This window comes from Camarhynchus parvulus, chromosome Z, assembly GCF_901933205.1.
Source record: "Camarhynchus parvulus chromosome Z, STF_HiC, whole genome shotgun sequence".
Lineage (NCBI taxonomy): Eukaryota > Metazoa > Chordata > Aves > Passeriformes > Thraupidae > Camarhynchus > Camarhynchus parvulus.
This window is the reverse complement of record NC_044601.1, coordinates 52,866,707-52,881,493: the sequence shown is the minus strand read 5'-3', so window position 1 is coordinate 52,881,493 and position 14,787 is coordinate 52,866,707. Positions and strand designations below refer to the sequence as shown.

The 14,787-nt window shown below is 37.9% G+C and overlaps 1 protein-coding gene across 1 annotated transcript in view; it reads right to left on the bottom strand.

Moving 5' to 3' along the window:
• IL6ST (interleukin 6 signal transducer) overlaps nucleotides 1–14,787 on the bottom strand; it is a gene marked incomplete at its 5' end in the record, with an annotated part of 32,640 nt that overhangs the window by 9,643 nt on the left and 8,210 nt on the right. The window contains 10 exons of the mRNA XM_030969458.1: nucleotides 535–675; nucleotides 1,608–1,754; nucleotides 2,354–2,452; nucleotides 3,203–3,379; nucleotides 5,655–5,874; nucleotides 6,735–6,817; nucleotides 9,096–9,255; nucleotides 11,147–11,298; nucleotides 11,640–11,800; nucleotides 13,081–13,213. Coding sequence (XP_030825318.1) covers nucleotides 535–675; nucleotides 1,608–1,754; nucleotides 2,354–2,452; nucleotides 3,203–3,379; nucleotides 5,655–5,874; nucleotides 6,735–6,817; nucleotides 9,096–9,255; nucleotides 11,147–11,298; nucleotides 11,640–11,800; nucleotides 13,081–13,213 — 1,473 coding nt within the window. The remainder of the gene's footprint in view (nucleotides 1–534; nucleotides 676–1,607; nucleotides 1,755–2,353; nucleotides 2,453–3,202; nucleotides 3,380–5,654; nucleotides 5,875–6,734; nucleotides 6,818–9,095; nucleotides 9,256–11,146; nucleotides 11,299–11,639; nucleotides 11,801–13,080; nucleotides 13,214–14,787) is intronic.

Below are 14,787 nucleotides of genomic sequence, written 5' to 3'. Positions count from 1 at the left end.
CAGAAAACTTTCATAGTGATATGAAAGAATGTGAAAGGGCTCTGAGAACAACATATGCTGACTGGTACCTACAGCAGCAGATAAAGATACAAGCACACATCTCTACAGCTTCTTCAGCACACTTTATCAGGATTAAAACAAAGACTCTGACTAGGGGTAGATGCCACTGGACACCAAAAGAGACAAGGGCACTAGGTAATCCTGATGACTTATTAAAGGTCAGGGTAAAACATTATAACCTGAAGTATACATAAAACACATCCAAAACAGCATGCTTAATAATATAAAAAGTGCAATTCATGAGGTTTGCAGAGGATATCTTCTTCCCTATATGTTCAGAAAAATCGCGGCTAAACTACCTCTTTGTAAAAGAGCACTAGACAAACCACCCAGGTATTATGAACACTGCAAGTTGACTCTAAGTGAAACTTTAAAATAAAATCACCTCCCCCTTCTAACACATCTTTCACAGAGTCCTGCTGTACTGCTGCAACATTACTTCCTACTTCTACCAATTGTGCCACTCTGCCTTACCAAATTTTTGTGTAGTAAATGTGAAATCAGGACCAGTCCTGCTTCCATTATCTGTGGATGCCATCATCCGCACAGTATACAGCGTGTCACTGGTTAGAGAGGAAAGGGTGTACTCTGTCTTGGAAGGATCCACTGTCACAACTAAAGAGAAGAAGAAATCTGTAGTTTTCTATAAACTACAAACAAATTGCATCTCCACAAAAACAGCAACATTAAGACATCAAGACTGCAGATGTGAAAGATAGTTTTAACAGAATGCATAGCAGATGGAAAATGCAACAGTCAAAGACTACAAACTTGTACAAGAAATGCTGAGATTCATTTGCCTCTGTTTAGGTGTCTGAATTTAGACTCTTTCTGTATTTAATTTCCTCTGAATTTTTTTTCCCCAGAATGCATCTACAAACTAAACTAGTAGCATAACTGAGGCTTAAAGTCTGTCTAGTAAGACAAATAGATAGTGCTAACGACGAACTGCTAGTACTGACTAGAAAAAAACCAAGGTAAGGAATAGTAAGACATATGTATGCATAAGTACCTGGCCCTTCCAATTTAAGCAAATCTTAAAATTAAAGTTTTGATAGTGCCAGATGCCTGTAGAATGCCTGCAGGTCATATACACTAGTGAAAACTAAGATGCACTTCAAACGAGATCATTTACATAGTAATATATTGATCTACAGCTCCAGAAGGATTAAAAAACTCCTTCCCACTTCCTTTTCTTAAGGTTTTACCATAGTTAAATGCAGCCAACTCCTTTTGATTGTCTGCCATCATCTTGATATACCATAATTTCAATTCTGTATTTAGATGCAATATGGGAGCACAATACTCACAAATCAGCTCTCAGAAACTAAACTCAGTACCCTGCTATATATAGACTGAATGCTCGGAATTCTTTGCTAGGGACTTTCTGTTCTGTACGGAGGAGAATTATGGCTCACACACTTGCTTTACATTCTCAGAACAGATTGTCAGCTACAACTGATTCTGTGTATTTTCTCATGAACAAATATTAGGAAGGAGACAGATGAAAAACTTCAGTGCCCCAAAACACTTCTGTTTTCTAGTACCTGTTTCATTTCCATCAATAGTTTTGTAAAGTATGGTGTAATTTCGGATAAATCCATTTTGTTCCTCAACTGTGAGATGGTTCCATGTCAAAACAGCTTCAGCTTTTCCTACTTTTTTTGTCTGAACCGTAGGTCCTTTTGAAGGACCTGTAATGGGAGATGAAGATTAGTTTCTGCTTGGCAACCTTACATTCACACAAGCAACATAATAACAAACAATGAACTGTAACACATAAAAACTTCAATGGAATAGTTTGACTGACTCATTCGGAAAGCACTGTTTTCAAATAACATAAAAACTACAAAGATGTTTTAAAAAAGAAACATTCAGAAACACATATGAAAAGAAAAATCAGCACGTTGCAAGAAACCTTCAAACAAAGTCTTGATTTTACACTTGAAATTTAAAATAAATCAGCATATAAATATCACTATTATATATAATAAATAATAAATATATAATCTATATAAAATAAATATGTCACTAAAAGAACAAATTCATGTCTAATTATCTGATAAAGGTTGGAAAAACAAAGAGCCAGCCATAGTCAGCTATTGGTCTAGTTCCCAAACACTGTAAAAGAGCAGAATGGATGATAATAGATGGGAAAAGATCAGTGACGTCACCTGACCCTCAAGCACTAAACCATTTTTCATTACACAGTCCACATTAAGGCAGAGGTTTCTTCATTTTTTTGTCAAAAAGCATCAGTGTATGTGCTTCAAGGTGATAATTTTATACTTACGATCTTGCTTAAGATAAGCCTTCACAGACTGTCCACTTCCCTGACCATCAGCATACAGAGGGTACACAGTTATCAAGTAACACTTGAAAGGCTTTATACCTAATGAATAAAAAAGGAATATATACCCAATAAAAGGAATTTAAAAGTTGGTGTTTCACAGACAGTCAAACTGCTCACTATCCTTCCCATTTACTTCAAACACAGGCTTCTCAAAGGACCACTGTCTAACTAGGACTAGTGCCTAGCGCAGCTGAGTATTTTCTAGAGCTCACTGATGCACTTCTCCAAAATATTAACTAAAGGAAAAATACTGCTTCAAAATATGAACTAAAAGAACAATATAATGGTTCACATTCAAATGTAAAATTGAAAAAGTAGAATTTAGAGAAGTCAGGTTTTTTTAAACATTACTTTAAATAGAAAGCCTTTAGTTATCTGTAGCATTAAGTTCACAAATTATTGATTTTAGATACTGATCATAATCTCAAAAGAATAAAGCTGATCAAGTTTCACTGTTTGAATTGAGTAATCAAAGAATTTGATTGATTTTGATAGAACTCAGCCTTTTCACTATTTTAATGGTTTCCAAGAATGACAATACTATAACCAAAATGGAGATAAACCCCTTGTTATATTATATAAATTTCAAAATTCAATATCAGATACAGTTTTGTATTTCACAAAAACATATAAATACTTCCATACACTCCCAATAAACTAACTGAAACCCTCAGCATTAACCTTGTTCTACCATAAAATTCTAATTACTGAGAATGTTTCTCATCTACCAACCACTAAGAAGTTTTTAGAGTGTTCTACAAACTATATGTAGATTTATGAGCTAAATACCTTTTAAGTCAATTCCTTGAACATCTCCTAGTACAATCTGCCATTCTATGATGCAGTCTGAGCTGCTGGACATCAGACACCATTCAATCACGTATTTAAGAACATAATTGTTAGGAGCAGTCCACCCTACCCACAACTTGTCATGTTTAGGTAATGTTCTAAGATTCTTCACAGGAGCTGTAATGAAAGAAAAAAGTGATCAATATTGACAGTTCTTTCATGATAGGAGTTGTTCTGGTTGATACTTTCGGGTAATGGTAGCAATTTGACAGAATCAAAGTAAATGTAGATGCCATTTTCTGAAATTTGGAGATTTACACATGGATCTTTGTATCAGAGATCCTAAAGCAGTATCAGGCTATTTAAAAACTGGAAGTTAGACTCAACTTCTCTATTCCCACAGACACTATGTTTCTTTCTTCTGAAAAAATGCTTTATTTCAAGAGAGAAATCAGACTTAGAATGGGAATTTACAAGTATATCAAACAGTTACACTTAAGTACCTTTCTAAGTACTTATACTTTATGTATACTGTGTATATATAGAAGTAAATAGCATATATATCTCTAGTCTAGAGCTGGATAAACACATACTGTGATGGGGCAGCAACTGGCTCATGGGTCAGGCGCAAAGAGTTGCAGCGAATGCAGTGACATTAGACTGGGGACCTGGTACCTGTTCCAGGGATTTCACTGGGGTGGTCCCAGGGCTCCATCATCAGCCCTGTGGTCTGATACTGACTCAGACTCAGGACTGGAAGGGACAATAAGCAAGTAATGACTTCATAATGACTTGGACTCAGGACTGAAAGGGACACTAACCAAGTTCCCAGATAATACAAATTTGGGAGGGCTGCTGACTCCCTCAAAGGCAGAGGGGCCCTGCAGAGAGACTCAGACAAAGTAGAGGGCCAGGCAATCACCAACCATATGAAGTTCAACAAGAGCTGGTGCCAGATTCTGCACCTGGGATGGGGCAGCCCTGGATGTACAGACAGACAGGGGAATGAGAGGCTGCATAGCAGTGCCATGGAAAGGGCCCTGGGGCTCTGGTCCATGGCAAGCTGAACATGAGCCAGCAGTGCCCTGGCAGCCAGGAGGGCCAAGCGTGTCCTGGGGGCATCAGGGACAGCATCACCAGCTGGGCAAGGGAGGGGATTGTCCTGCCCTGCTCTGCACTGAGGCAGCCTCACCTCCAGTGCTGGGGGCACTTCTGGGTGCCAGAGTATAATCAAATTATTAAACTATTTAAGAGCATCCAAAGGAGGGCAATGAAGATGGAGAAGGGCCTTCAGGGGAAGCCACATGAGGAGCAGCTGAGGTCACTTGGTTTGTTCAGCCTGGAGGAGACTGAGGGGAGACCTCACTGCAGTCACAACTTCCTTATGAAGGGAAGAGGAGGGGCAGGCCCTGATTTCTTCTCTGAGTGTCCAGTGACAGGATCCAAGGGAATGGCCTGAAGTTGTGTCAGGGAGGTTTAGGCTGGATAAGTTTCCTCACTCAGAGGGTGGCTGGGCACTGGAACGGGCTCCCCAAGGAAGCGATCACAGCACCAAGTCTGAAAGAGTTCAAGCAGTGACAGTACACAGTAGAACAATGCTCTCAGGTACACAGTGATTCTTGGAGTGACCTGTGCAGGGCCAGGAGATGTACTTTGAGATATCTGTGCGTCTCTCTCATCTTAGTTTATTCTGTAATACATATTATATGCTTATACGCCATACATGTATGGTATATAAGTACCAAGTACTAAGTACCTCCTCCTGGCTGCAAAATTACTTTGTGTGAATTCATACTCTTAACTAATTCATCTAACAGCTTTAGAAACAGTGGCTCTCCCTTGATGTTTACCTGCACCTATCCATATACCTATTTTTTTGCTTCCTATCCTGGTACTGTTTGGATTGTCTAAGAAAAGGCTGGAAAGAAGGATAAACCAGCCTGTCCTTACTATTAGTGAATAATAAATAGAACATAAAAAAGAACATGAACAGTATGGAAACAGATGACAAAACAACCAGGTAAGATACTGAAAATGTAGAAAAATAAGACTGGGACAAACAAGGAAAGGAGTGGAAGGGACATCAGAAAATTAAAGGAGGAGCAATGGCAGAATGGTATATATGTAAGTATATACCAATCGTTTTTTTTTAAGAAAGACACAAAAATGGCTGCTATGCTAAGAACAACAAGGAATATAGTACACAGAAGCTCTAAGAATCAAAAACCAGCAGAACAACTCACATAGCCTCATATGATACTGTGAATACACAAATCCACACATTCCCTGGCACACAAATGGCAATATACACAAAAGGCATGAGACTGTACTGATAATTCAGTAATACTTTAATTATGTGCCCATGTAAAAGGTATTATTTTACAACACTGAAGGTTTCTTATAAAAAGGGCCATGCAGATTTACTTGAAAGAGACATTACCAGGACACTCACCTTTTGAATTACTTGCTGGGATAAGTAAAACTGAAGGAGGAGATGGCCCAACACTGTTACGGGCAATCAGAGTCACTTCATAAGTTCCTTCCCGCAGCTGTAAGGTATGGTTGGTGCTGGTAACATTGTATTTCTTCACTGGACTGGAAAGAGATGATTTATCTCTGACAGTCAATTCATATTGCAAGATTACGCCATTGGCTTCGTACGGCTTCAGTGCCTGTCAGAAACACATCTTTGATTAAGCTGATGCTGAACAAATGTGATGTAACCCTTACTGCCCTTACGGTACAAATAAAAAATATGAGAACAAGGCAAGTTCCATAGATCAAATACCTGCACATTTAAGAAAAATATAAACAACCTGTGCGCATTTCTATAAAGCAGTCCCTTCCAAAGCCCATTTCTTGTTTAAATACTCTCTTTCTTTGCTCATACCTAGTGATTTAATAAAAGCTATTCTGAAAGGATTGCAGAAGCTGTTGACAAAACTTCTGTTTTACATGACTTTACAACACAATGACATAAAAGAAATCTCACTTTTGGTTGTGTTAATATGACAAATATGACACAGTTTATGGACCAAAAGAAAGCAGGGTTTGGGGAGTGACCATAATTACATTCCCCTTCTCAGCTGGACTAATCATCCAGTTGGACACAGCAGCCTTACTGCACACAAATGCACAGTGCTGCTTTTAATAACCTTAGCCTCTGCAGTACCTCAAGCCTTAATGGATTTTGCAGCTGAGGTATCACTGTCCAGACAGCGTTGCCACATTTTAGGTTACAGCAAGAAGACATGACATGAAGCTATGCTTTGTTCAAGTGGCAAATCAACAGAAGGTCAATAAATGAGGAATATGAGTATATTCTGGGTATTTTAGGTCACAGATGAGTGTCAGTTAAATGTACATCTGTACATTTAATTTTTCACAGCTATTAGCATAAGAATACTAAAGTCACTTATCATATCAAAAATCCCTTTACTATCCCAGTCATCTCTCAAGGCTATTGGGTAGATTTTTCCACTTAAAAATGCATGTTTTTAAAAGAATGCTCATTTTTTTCAATTCACTTTACCTTCCATATTAGATGCACAGTCCAGCAAGCTGGTGACTGAGATGTATCAATGATCCTCCATATGGGTGGTCCTTTAGATGGTTCTGATGAAACAAACAATGTTTGAGAGTAGAATAATTTTTATTTAATCTGTTTGAATTCATCCTTTGATTATCATTATATGCTTGCTTTCTTAAAAAAAATAAAAGCATATTAAAAACCATTTCTTGCTTTCTCAATGAAAATAATGCTTGGCATATTAAGTGGAAAATTTCCTGAAGAGATGAGCAAGACACCAGTTCTGCTTTAAATGTACAGTATCAAAAAAAGTATGAATCACAATGGTGGACATCTGCAAGATTAGACTAAAGGTGACAATGCTGAGTGAGGCATGATCACACCTACAGCCTGCATCCAGAGGCACAGCCCTGCACACCTGCTCCCTGCAAACCTTGCTACAGTCTGCATCCAACACTGTCCCTACCCCTTAATATCAAGTTACCTGAAAAAAGGAAAGTGCACAAGAGTTAAAACAGAGAGACAAATTTCTTCTGGCAGTAAGACTCCTTGATTCTAAAAGGATAACAAAACTGCAGTACTTTTGTACAATACTACAGTACATTTTGGCATCTGTACTATGAAAAAGTGATACTTCCACGACAAATTCCATTTCAAAGTAAAATGAACTAACCAATGCACAAAGCAATAAAAAGCACCCAATCTTTTGTGAGGGTCTTAGCCCCAAGAGAAAGTTGATCTCAAAATGAATTACATCTTTAATATTTTAAGACTATTTCTTCTCAGAATTCTTTCATAGCATTTAGTATATTATGAAGCTTTGGCTTTTAACCTCAAACACCCCTCAGTACCAAGTGTACAGCACGCATCTTATCTTTTATGCTTTATATTGTGAGAGGAGAACTATGAATTGAGGCAAAGGGAGCTCTTCTACTAATTTGAGTATCCAAATTTGATTCACAATAAAGAGAAGCAATTGTACATCTTGCCTAATAGAGATCATGACTCTAACATGACCTGATGTTCATTTGCTACTATAAAACTTTGTTCTGAGGCTAAAGTAAAACATGGGTACTTAGTATTAGCAGTATTTTTGCAAAGCCAAGTCACCGCAGCAGAACAGCAATGCAATCTAAATAGGCAGGCAGTCCTGAAATCATCATTGCTCAGCCTGAGATAGGAAACAGAAAATTAAGTCATACTGTCATTAGGAGTTGAAAAGCAGAGACTAGCATATTGACATATTTTACAGTATTTCCCCCAGAGAAAGTAGCTGAAGTGAAAGTAACAGAACTGAAGCAATGCAAATATGGATACAAATTCCACTTGTTTTAAGCAAAAACTACAATAATCCCTCCTATTCCTTATCTAAGATGACAAATGAACTCAATCAGGATTAAAAAAGGAAGGATTTCCAATCTGTTTTAATAATAGAACTTGTATTGGTACAACTTGATGTGCACTGAAATGCTGCAGTGAACAGACTGCCCAGAAAAGACACACCTTGGGACATACAGGATATTACAGAAACAAGATTATGAAGGTGTAAGCAGGAAAAGCTAAAGCACATTTAAAAAACAGAAAAATACCAATCAGGTTGACACTGAAGCTAAATAGCTATTACAAATTTTTCCTGGATGTAAGAATAGCTTCCCTACTGAGTATTAAGTACACAACACTGGCTTTCTATGGGGTAGTATCAGCATAAACCAAAAACAAAGCCAATCTTGCAGGCTACCAAAGTGGAAAAGAAATCAAAATGAGTACTTTGTTGAAATGTAAAAGATGTGTTATTTGGATGCTTTACTGCATAAGAGGCTACACATACCACCTGCACATTATTTTATCTTATTGCTTTATTAAGTTTGTGAAGAAATCTATGCACCCTATGACTAAGATCTTCTGTTTCTTAACTGTTGATGATTGCCCACCTATGAGTTTTACTAGCCTCCTAAATATCAAGTCGTTCATAAACTAAGGCCGTTGGTCCACTAAGAAAACCTCTTCTAGGCAGGATAACTTCTGTTACAGAGAACAACCTTCAGAATAAAAAACCAAGCATAAAGCCTAGATTTTTTCCAGAAGACCTTGAGAACACAGTTTTCTGTGAAGAAGGGTCTTCTCCCCTGGTGATGTTCTAGCTGTTTTCAGGGAGTTCCTCTACACCAGCTTAACAAGAAGCTAGTCTTATGCTCCTTGGAATGCATGGGTCAAGTCAGTTAGTGCTGAAAGTAACTCAGGAGAGCTTTGTTGCTTATACAAGCAAGCAGCTCAAGCTAGGATACACCACTTCAGGTGGCCACTGCCAAACTGCAGAGCACTCACACTTGAGAAGCCAGGGACCTACTTTTACGCACTACTTACGATCTTCAATGGTAATCCCAATCTTTTCTTCACTCCAGTCACTCCAGTAGCCTACTCCATCTTCCTTCATGCAACGAATGGAAAAGGCATACTCTGTGTAGGGTCTGAGACCTTGAATACTGAATGAAGTTCTTGGGGAAGCTGTATCTTCAGGAGGAACCTGCAAAAGTGACAAAGATTTTAAAAGCAATGATCAAAATACTGTAGAACTGAGTTCTGTGCTCCTTCAGCTGTCATCCAAGAAGGCTCCCCACCACACACATAACACAAAAAAGCTTTCCTTCCCTCTCATTTCCAAAAACTTCAATTCTCAAACAGTGTCTGGTAAAGGTTCAGTCAGAGTTGTGTGTCTTGACCAGGTATAAGAAGATACATACACTAGAACAGTTAGGCAGCTACTTCAGGACAATCTCATCTTTTATTTGATAATTAGCTTACATCTCTCTCCTTCCTCTCCACATAATTCGCCTGCTTACTGATCTGTAGTACCCTGCCTCACAATTCAGAACTTTGGTAGGTGACCTGCTTGATTATTGACTGCAAAATTATTGATTACTAGAAGTTAAAAGTCCAGGATCATTGCTTCCACTGATCCAGAACAGTACTTCTTGAGTGAAATTGAAAATAGCTTCAGAGGAGCTTATAGTTGTGTTAATAAATTCTTTTCATAAGCTCTTTTATTTATCTTAGGTGTGCAACCAAATGGAGTGGAGAACAGACGGAAGTAGGTAACACACTGACTCCTCACATTATTCCACTTGCAACTAAGGGCTTTTTACAGTGAGGACCCCTGCAAGGAATGGCTACAGATTAAACACAAATGCAGAACACTTAAGAGGTTAATCTTGAAGGTAAAGAATTATCAAAATAGTCCAATTTTACCACAGCTAAGCAAGTTCAGCTGACTTAAAAGCTACTCTTTCATTTGTTTTGTGTGTATGTTAAACGGGCAAGACAAGTTAGAAGAACTTGTCCTACTGTCCTATCAGGACAACATATACACCATCCTGGAGTTGCAAACTAGATTGTGCAGGCCAGTGCTTTTTAAAATATCAATACTGGTGATCTTAACAAATAGTTTCTGCATCTAAAGCTACTTTAGTCACAAGGACCTGTGTTAAGGCTACCTGCTCCAAACAGAGCATTTTGGTAAAATCAAAAGTAGTCTTCCTTCCAAGAACTCAAAGAATTCAGAATACATTTGGGCCTCTGCTGGAGTACTACTGCTCTGAGAAAAGGCTTAAAGTAAGGAAAAACTGAGGAGCTATTAAAAATATGTTGACAGATTGATGTATAAAGATTGATTTATAAAGGAAAAAAACCTCACAGCTCTTGATGACAGGAATATATAGTACATTACAGGTAAGGCTTACTCCTTACACTTTTCCTGCTCTTGACTGCCTCACACTTGAGGCATGTATACAGGGCAGGATTTAAGGTGTGGCTTCACCAGTGACAAAGGTAGACAAATCACTGGCCCTGCTGGCCACACCATTGCTGATCCAGGCCAGGATGCCATTGGACTTCTTGGCCACTTGGGCACAGCCTGGCTCATGTTCAGCTGCTGTCACCAGCACCCCCAGGTCCTCTTCTACTGGGCAGCTTTCCAGCCACTCTGACCCAGCCTGTGGCTCTGTCTGGACCTTTTGTAGCCCACCTGCAGGTAGAGTAAGTTCTAAAAAGCATTCCAGCATGATACAGTATTTACTCAAGTTTTGAATGATCACCCATTTTGCACATACACAGGAAGATGAAAATTCATTAATGTTCTATACATTGTGCAACATAAAATTAAAAATAAACATACTGCACTGTGACAGGAAGGACAGCAGAAAAGTCCATGAAGATATGAAAAGGTCACCACACTCAAACTGTGCCAAAAAATACCTAGATTACAGCCTCCATGAACAGGCCAGATAAACTTCCTTGGGTGGCCATGTAAGACATAATGATATGAAATTGAATGATCTGAAGTGGAACAGGGGGAACTCCAGTTTGACAGATGTATGGATTACAGGCAGAATCATGGCAAGGAACATTGGTTGTATCACCTCCATCCAGTTTGTGTCGCCAACAATTCTGTAGCGAATATTGAATTTCAGTGTCATCACAGCGTCTGAAATCCAATTCTCCCAGACAAGCTGCAGAACAGTAGGTAGTAATGCTGGGGTGATTGATACATTTTGTGGAGGCAGTGGTTTAACTAAAAGAGAAGAAGTTAAAGTTAACTCAATAGCTGTACTTTACCATGCCTTTAGAAGCTGCACATGATACTGCAGCACTACTATTAAAGTCTTTCAGGACCTGAAATGGCTGCTACTTTACACTACCTTCTAAACAAGACTACAAAACAAACTTGCTATCTGAATTGTGAAAAAATATCTCACCATCCCTACCCTTGCCCAGCACATTTCAAGCTCTAGTCAACAACACTTATGTACTGATAATTTTTATAGTGAAGAAACACTAACATACCAGTTCAGCAATACATACAGAAGCAGCAGTTATGTTCTATCAAACATGCTTTAAGGGGCATATAGTTACCAATGTCAATGGGATCAACGACAAGAGGATCAGATACAGCCTTCCCAAGTGCATTTGTTGCTTCCACCCAGATTTCCGTATTAACAAAGAACTGAGAATCATCAATGGTGCAAGAATTGTTAACATCTTTTGGTATACAGTCAGGAAAGATCTGTTCTGGCCTAAATAAAAGAGAAAGAAAAAATAAGAATCAAGGCAGTAAGTTTGGTTTCCTTTAGAGAATATTTTAAAGTAGATCAGAGTGAGCAATTGGTTTATCTTGCATGTTTCCCCTCTGCCTCAACTTTGTAAGCAGAGGGAGGGGAAGAAAAAGTGGGAATGGCTTTTTCAGCCAGAAATGCATGATTGCGTTAGAACTGAAACTAAAACAAAATCTTTTGACTTCCAGTCACGTATCTTCAAAAGCACAAGCTAGAGAACTGTCAATAAACTTGTATAAAAACCTGACTTGGCTTAAAAAAGAAAAGAACAAGATCTGATACAATTACTCAAAACCAATATGGCCAGTAACTACAATGCATTAGAAAAAGTAGTCAGTGCTACTCGCATACCTTTCAAGAGTACAGTGTTAGAGGTGCAATAGATAATTTCTGTTCACCATCTTCTGCTACACTAACACTAGACAGAAAATGTTAATGCTTTGCACCTTTCCTGATGCCCCTAGAACTATCTGTGCACATTTTCTACTACACCCGTTACCAAAACACTTCAGCAGAATGGGGTAGCTGGAAAGCTGTCTGCAATCATTCCTGTCCCCAGAGCAATGCAGCAACCCTGTTCACTCAATTTTAAACTGAGAGGCCATCTAAAAAGCTCTGCTTTACAAGAGGCCATCTAAAGAGTTTGAAAAGTAACTTAATTTGCTTTCACAGGAAAAATATTTTGCTGAAGCTTTCATATTAGGATTAACTCAGAATAGTGTTTGTCCACAGTTCCTATGAAGTGCAGATAGATAATAACTTTACAAAACTCAGTCATTTTATGTTAGTTTCTCTACTTAGAATGACAGAATGATTTGGATTGAAATGGACCTTTAAAAGGCACATAGTCTGATCCTCCTGCAATGAGCAGAGACATCTGCTTGTTTAGAATGGGATAGAACTGTCAACTCAGAAAAGTGTAAGAGTTTGGGTGTAGCCCCCTATTATGAGATGTATTGTACTCAAGCCACACTAATCATGTATTTGAAGAATAGAAAAATATGACATTACTGTCACTCCAAAAAAGTTCAGCAACAAAACTTCATGTCTGACTTAGAATTTCTTGAATGACAACTTCTTCAACTCTTCCCTTCCCCCTCACACCAGACAGACAGCAATGCCTCAGAAAATTGGACTTAACCTTAAGCACTCTTCCAAAGAATCAGGAATTTCAATGACTGTTGGTTTAGCATAAAAATATTCTTCAGAATAATTTAGATATTCTATGGAGTGCTACTTACCACCTGTATCTCAACCTGAACTGAGTATCCAGGAATGTGTGCCTTCCAGGGTTCCAGGTACAAGTCATAGCGTATGTGAATTTTGATTCCTGATGCACAATGCAACTTAAGTTCTTGGGCTTCTCTGGAGCCACTGTACAGAAAGAATTAGCAATAATTAATCTATACACGCATTTCAATCCAGCTAGAATCCTTTTAACTGTCCCACTAGAGTGATTTCTGTGAACATCAGAAGTATCTAATTAATTTTTCCCTAAAGGATGTGGCAAAAAGTGCTGGATACCATCCTGCAATCAAAGTAAAGAAGCTTAAATAGCTGCTTTGACAAACAGTAGGCTGTATAAGGATTAAGCATTTGCTAGGAAGGAACAACAAAGACTTTTCATTCTGAGGCAGAAAACCCTGTATTAACCATCTCTCATCTAAATATATTTTAATTCACACAGAAGAAAAATTAATAACCATTACTGAATTGGCACATAGTGACTTTGCTAGTAACCTGAGCTCTGTAAGCAATTTGATAGGTCTGTTTCCCCCCAGCTGAGGTATGGAAGAAGCTTGAGCTGCAAACCCATGCAGGAAAGCTTAGAGATCTTCATCCATGCACTGTGGTGTGTAAGGAACTTACTCAGAATGCAGCAAAACTATTTTCTTTCCCTCTAAAACTCAAATTATAACATACAAATTTGTTTCTACCTCCTATATTATCACTATTTACAACAGTATAATGTACTTGGAGAATTTTTTTGCTTTCAAGCAGAGTGCTAGTTTCAATAGAACAACCTTATGAACCTTATTGCTTTCTTCCTGAATAATTGTATTCTTCTCAAATCTGTTGCTAGTCTCATTATTTAGTTTTCTTTAATTGATAGTATCAAAATACAATAGCTTTAAATAAAAATGCATCTCAAGAATTGTAACATGAATTACACATGTGGAACGGAACGTCATCTGTACTGTCATTACATATATAATCTTAGAATAATTTATCTGTCCTCACCTTTCCATGTATTTTACCTTTTAAAAATATTTTTTATCTTTTCTAGTACAGTATTTACTCCTCAGAAACTGAAATGGAAAACATTATTTTCCTGTGATAGCATTTTGTAAGTCAAGCTAGAAGCATATAATTTTAAATTGTGAACTCAAGCAGGCCTTTTGCATGCAGATCATTCACGACTGTAGTACCTTTTGCCCTCACTAGGAGACAACCATATCATATGATAATGGATAATCAGCCATATCATATGATACTTAGGACACTACAACACTTGTCCTATTATTAGCAGGACACCAAGTAATTAAGAAGTAGCATTTAATCACGCGACTTTCTCAAGTCAGTCTTTCTAAAAGCACTTGGTCTGAACCACGCAAGTGCTATCATTCTAGAATAAATGAAGCTTATAACTAGTTTAAAGTATTTTCTTTGGTGCAGAGGTAAAGGAATCCAAATAATATGTTCCATCCTTAAGACAATTCAGGTTAGCTTTAGTGAAACAGATGGACTAAATGTTTCTCAGTCCGTTAATGAAGAAAACATTATTTTCAAAATGTTAGTATGAAACCAGGACATGTCACCTAAAAGTATTTTCTCCAACTCTGATACAGAATCAAGAAGTAAGGAAAAGTTAATTTCCTACTTCCTATTTCATTTAAATACACATCTTTATTCTGTAATTAAAATCTGCCACTTTTTGTTGTTCCATT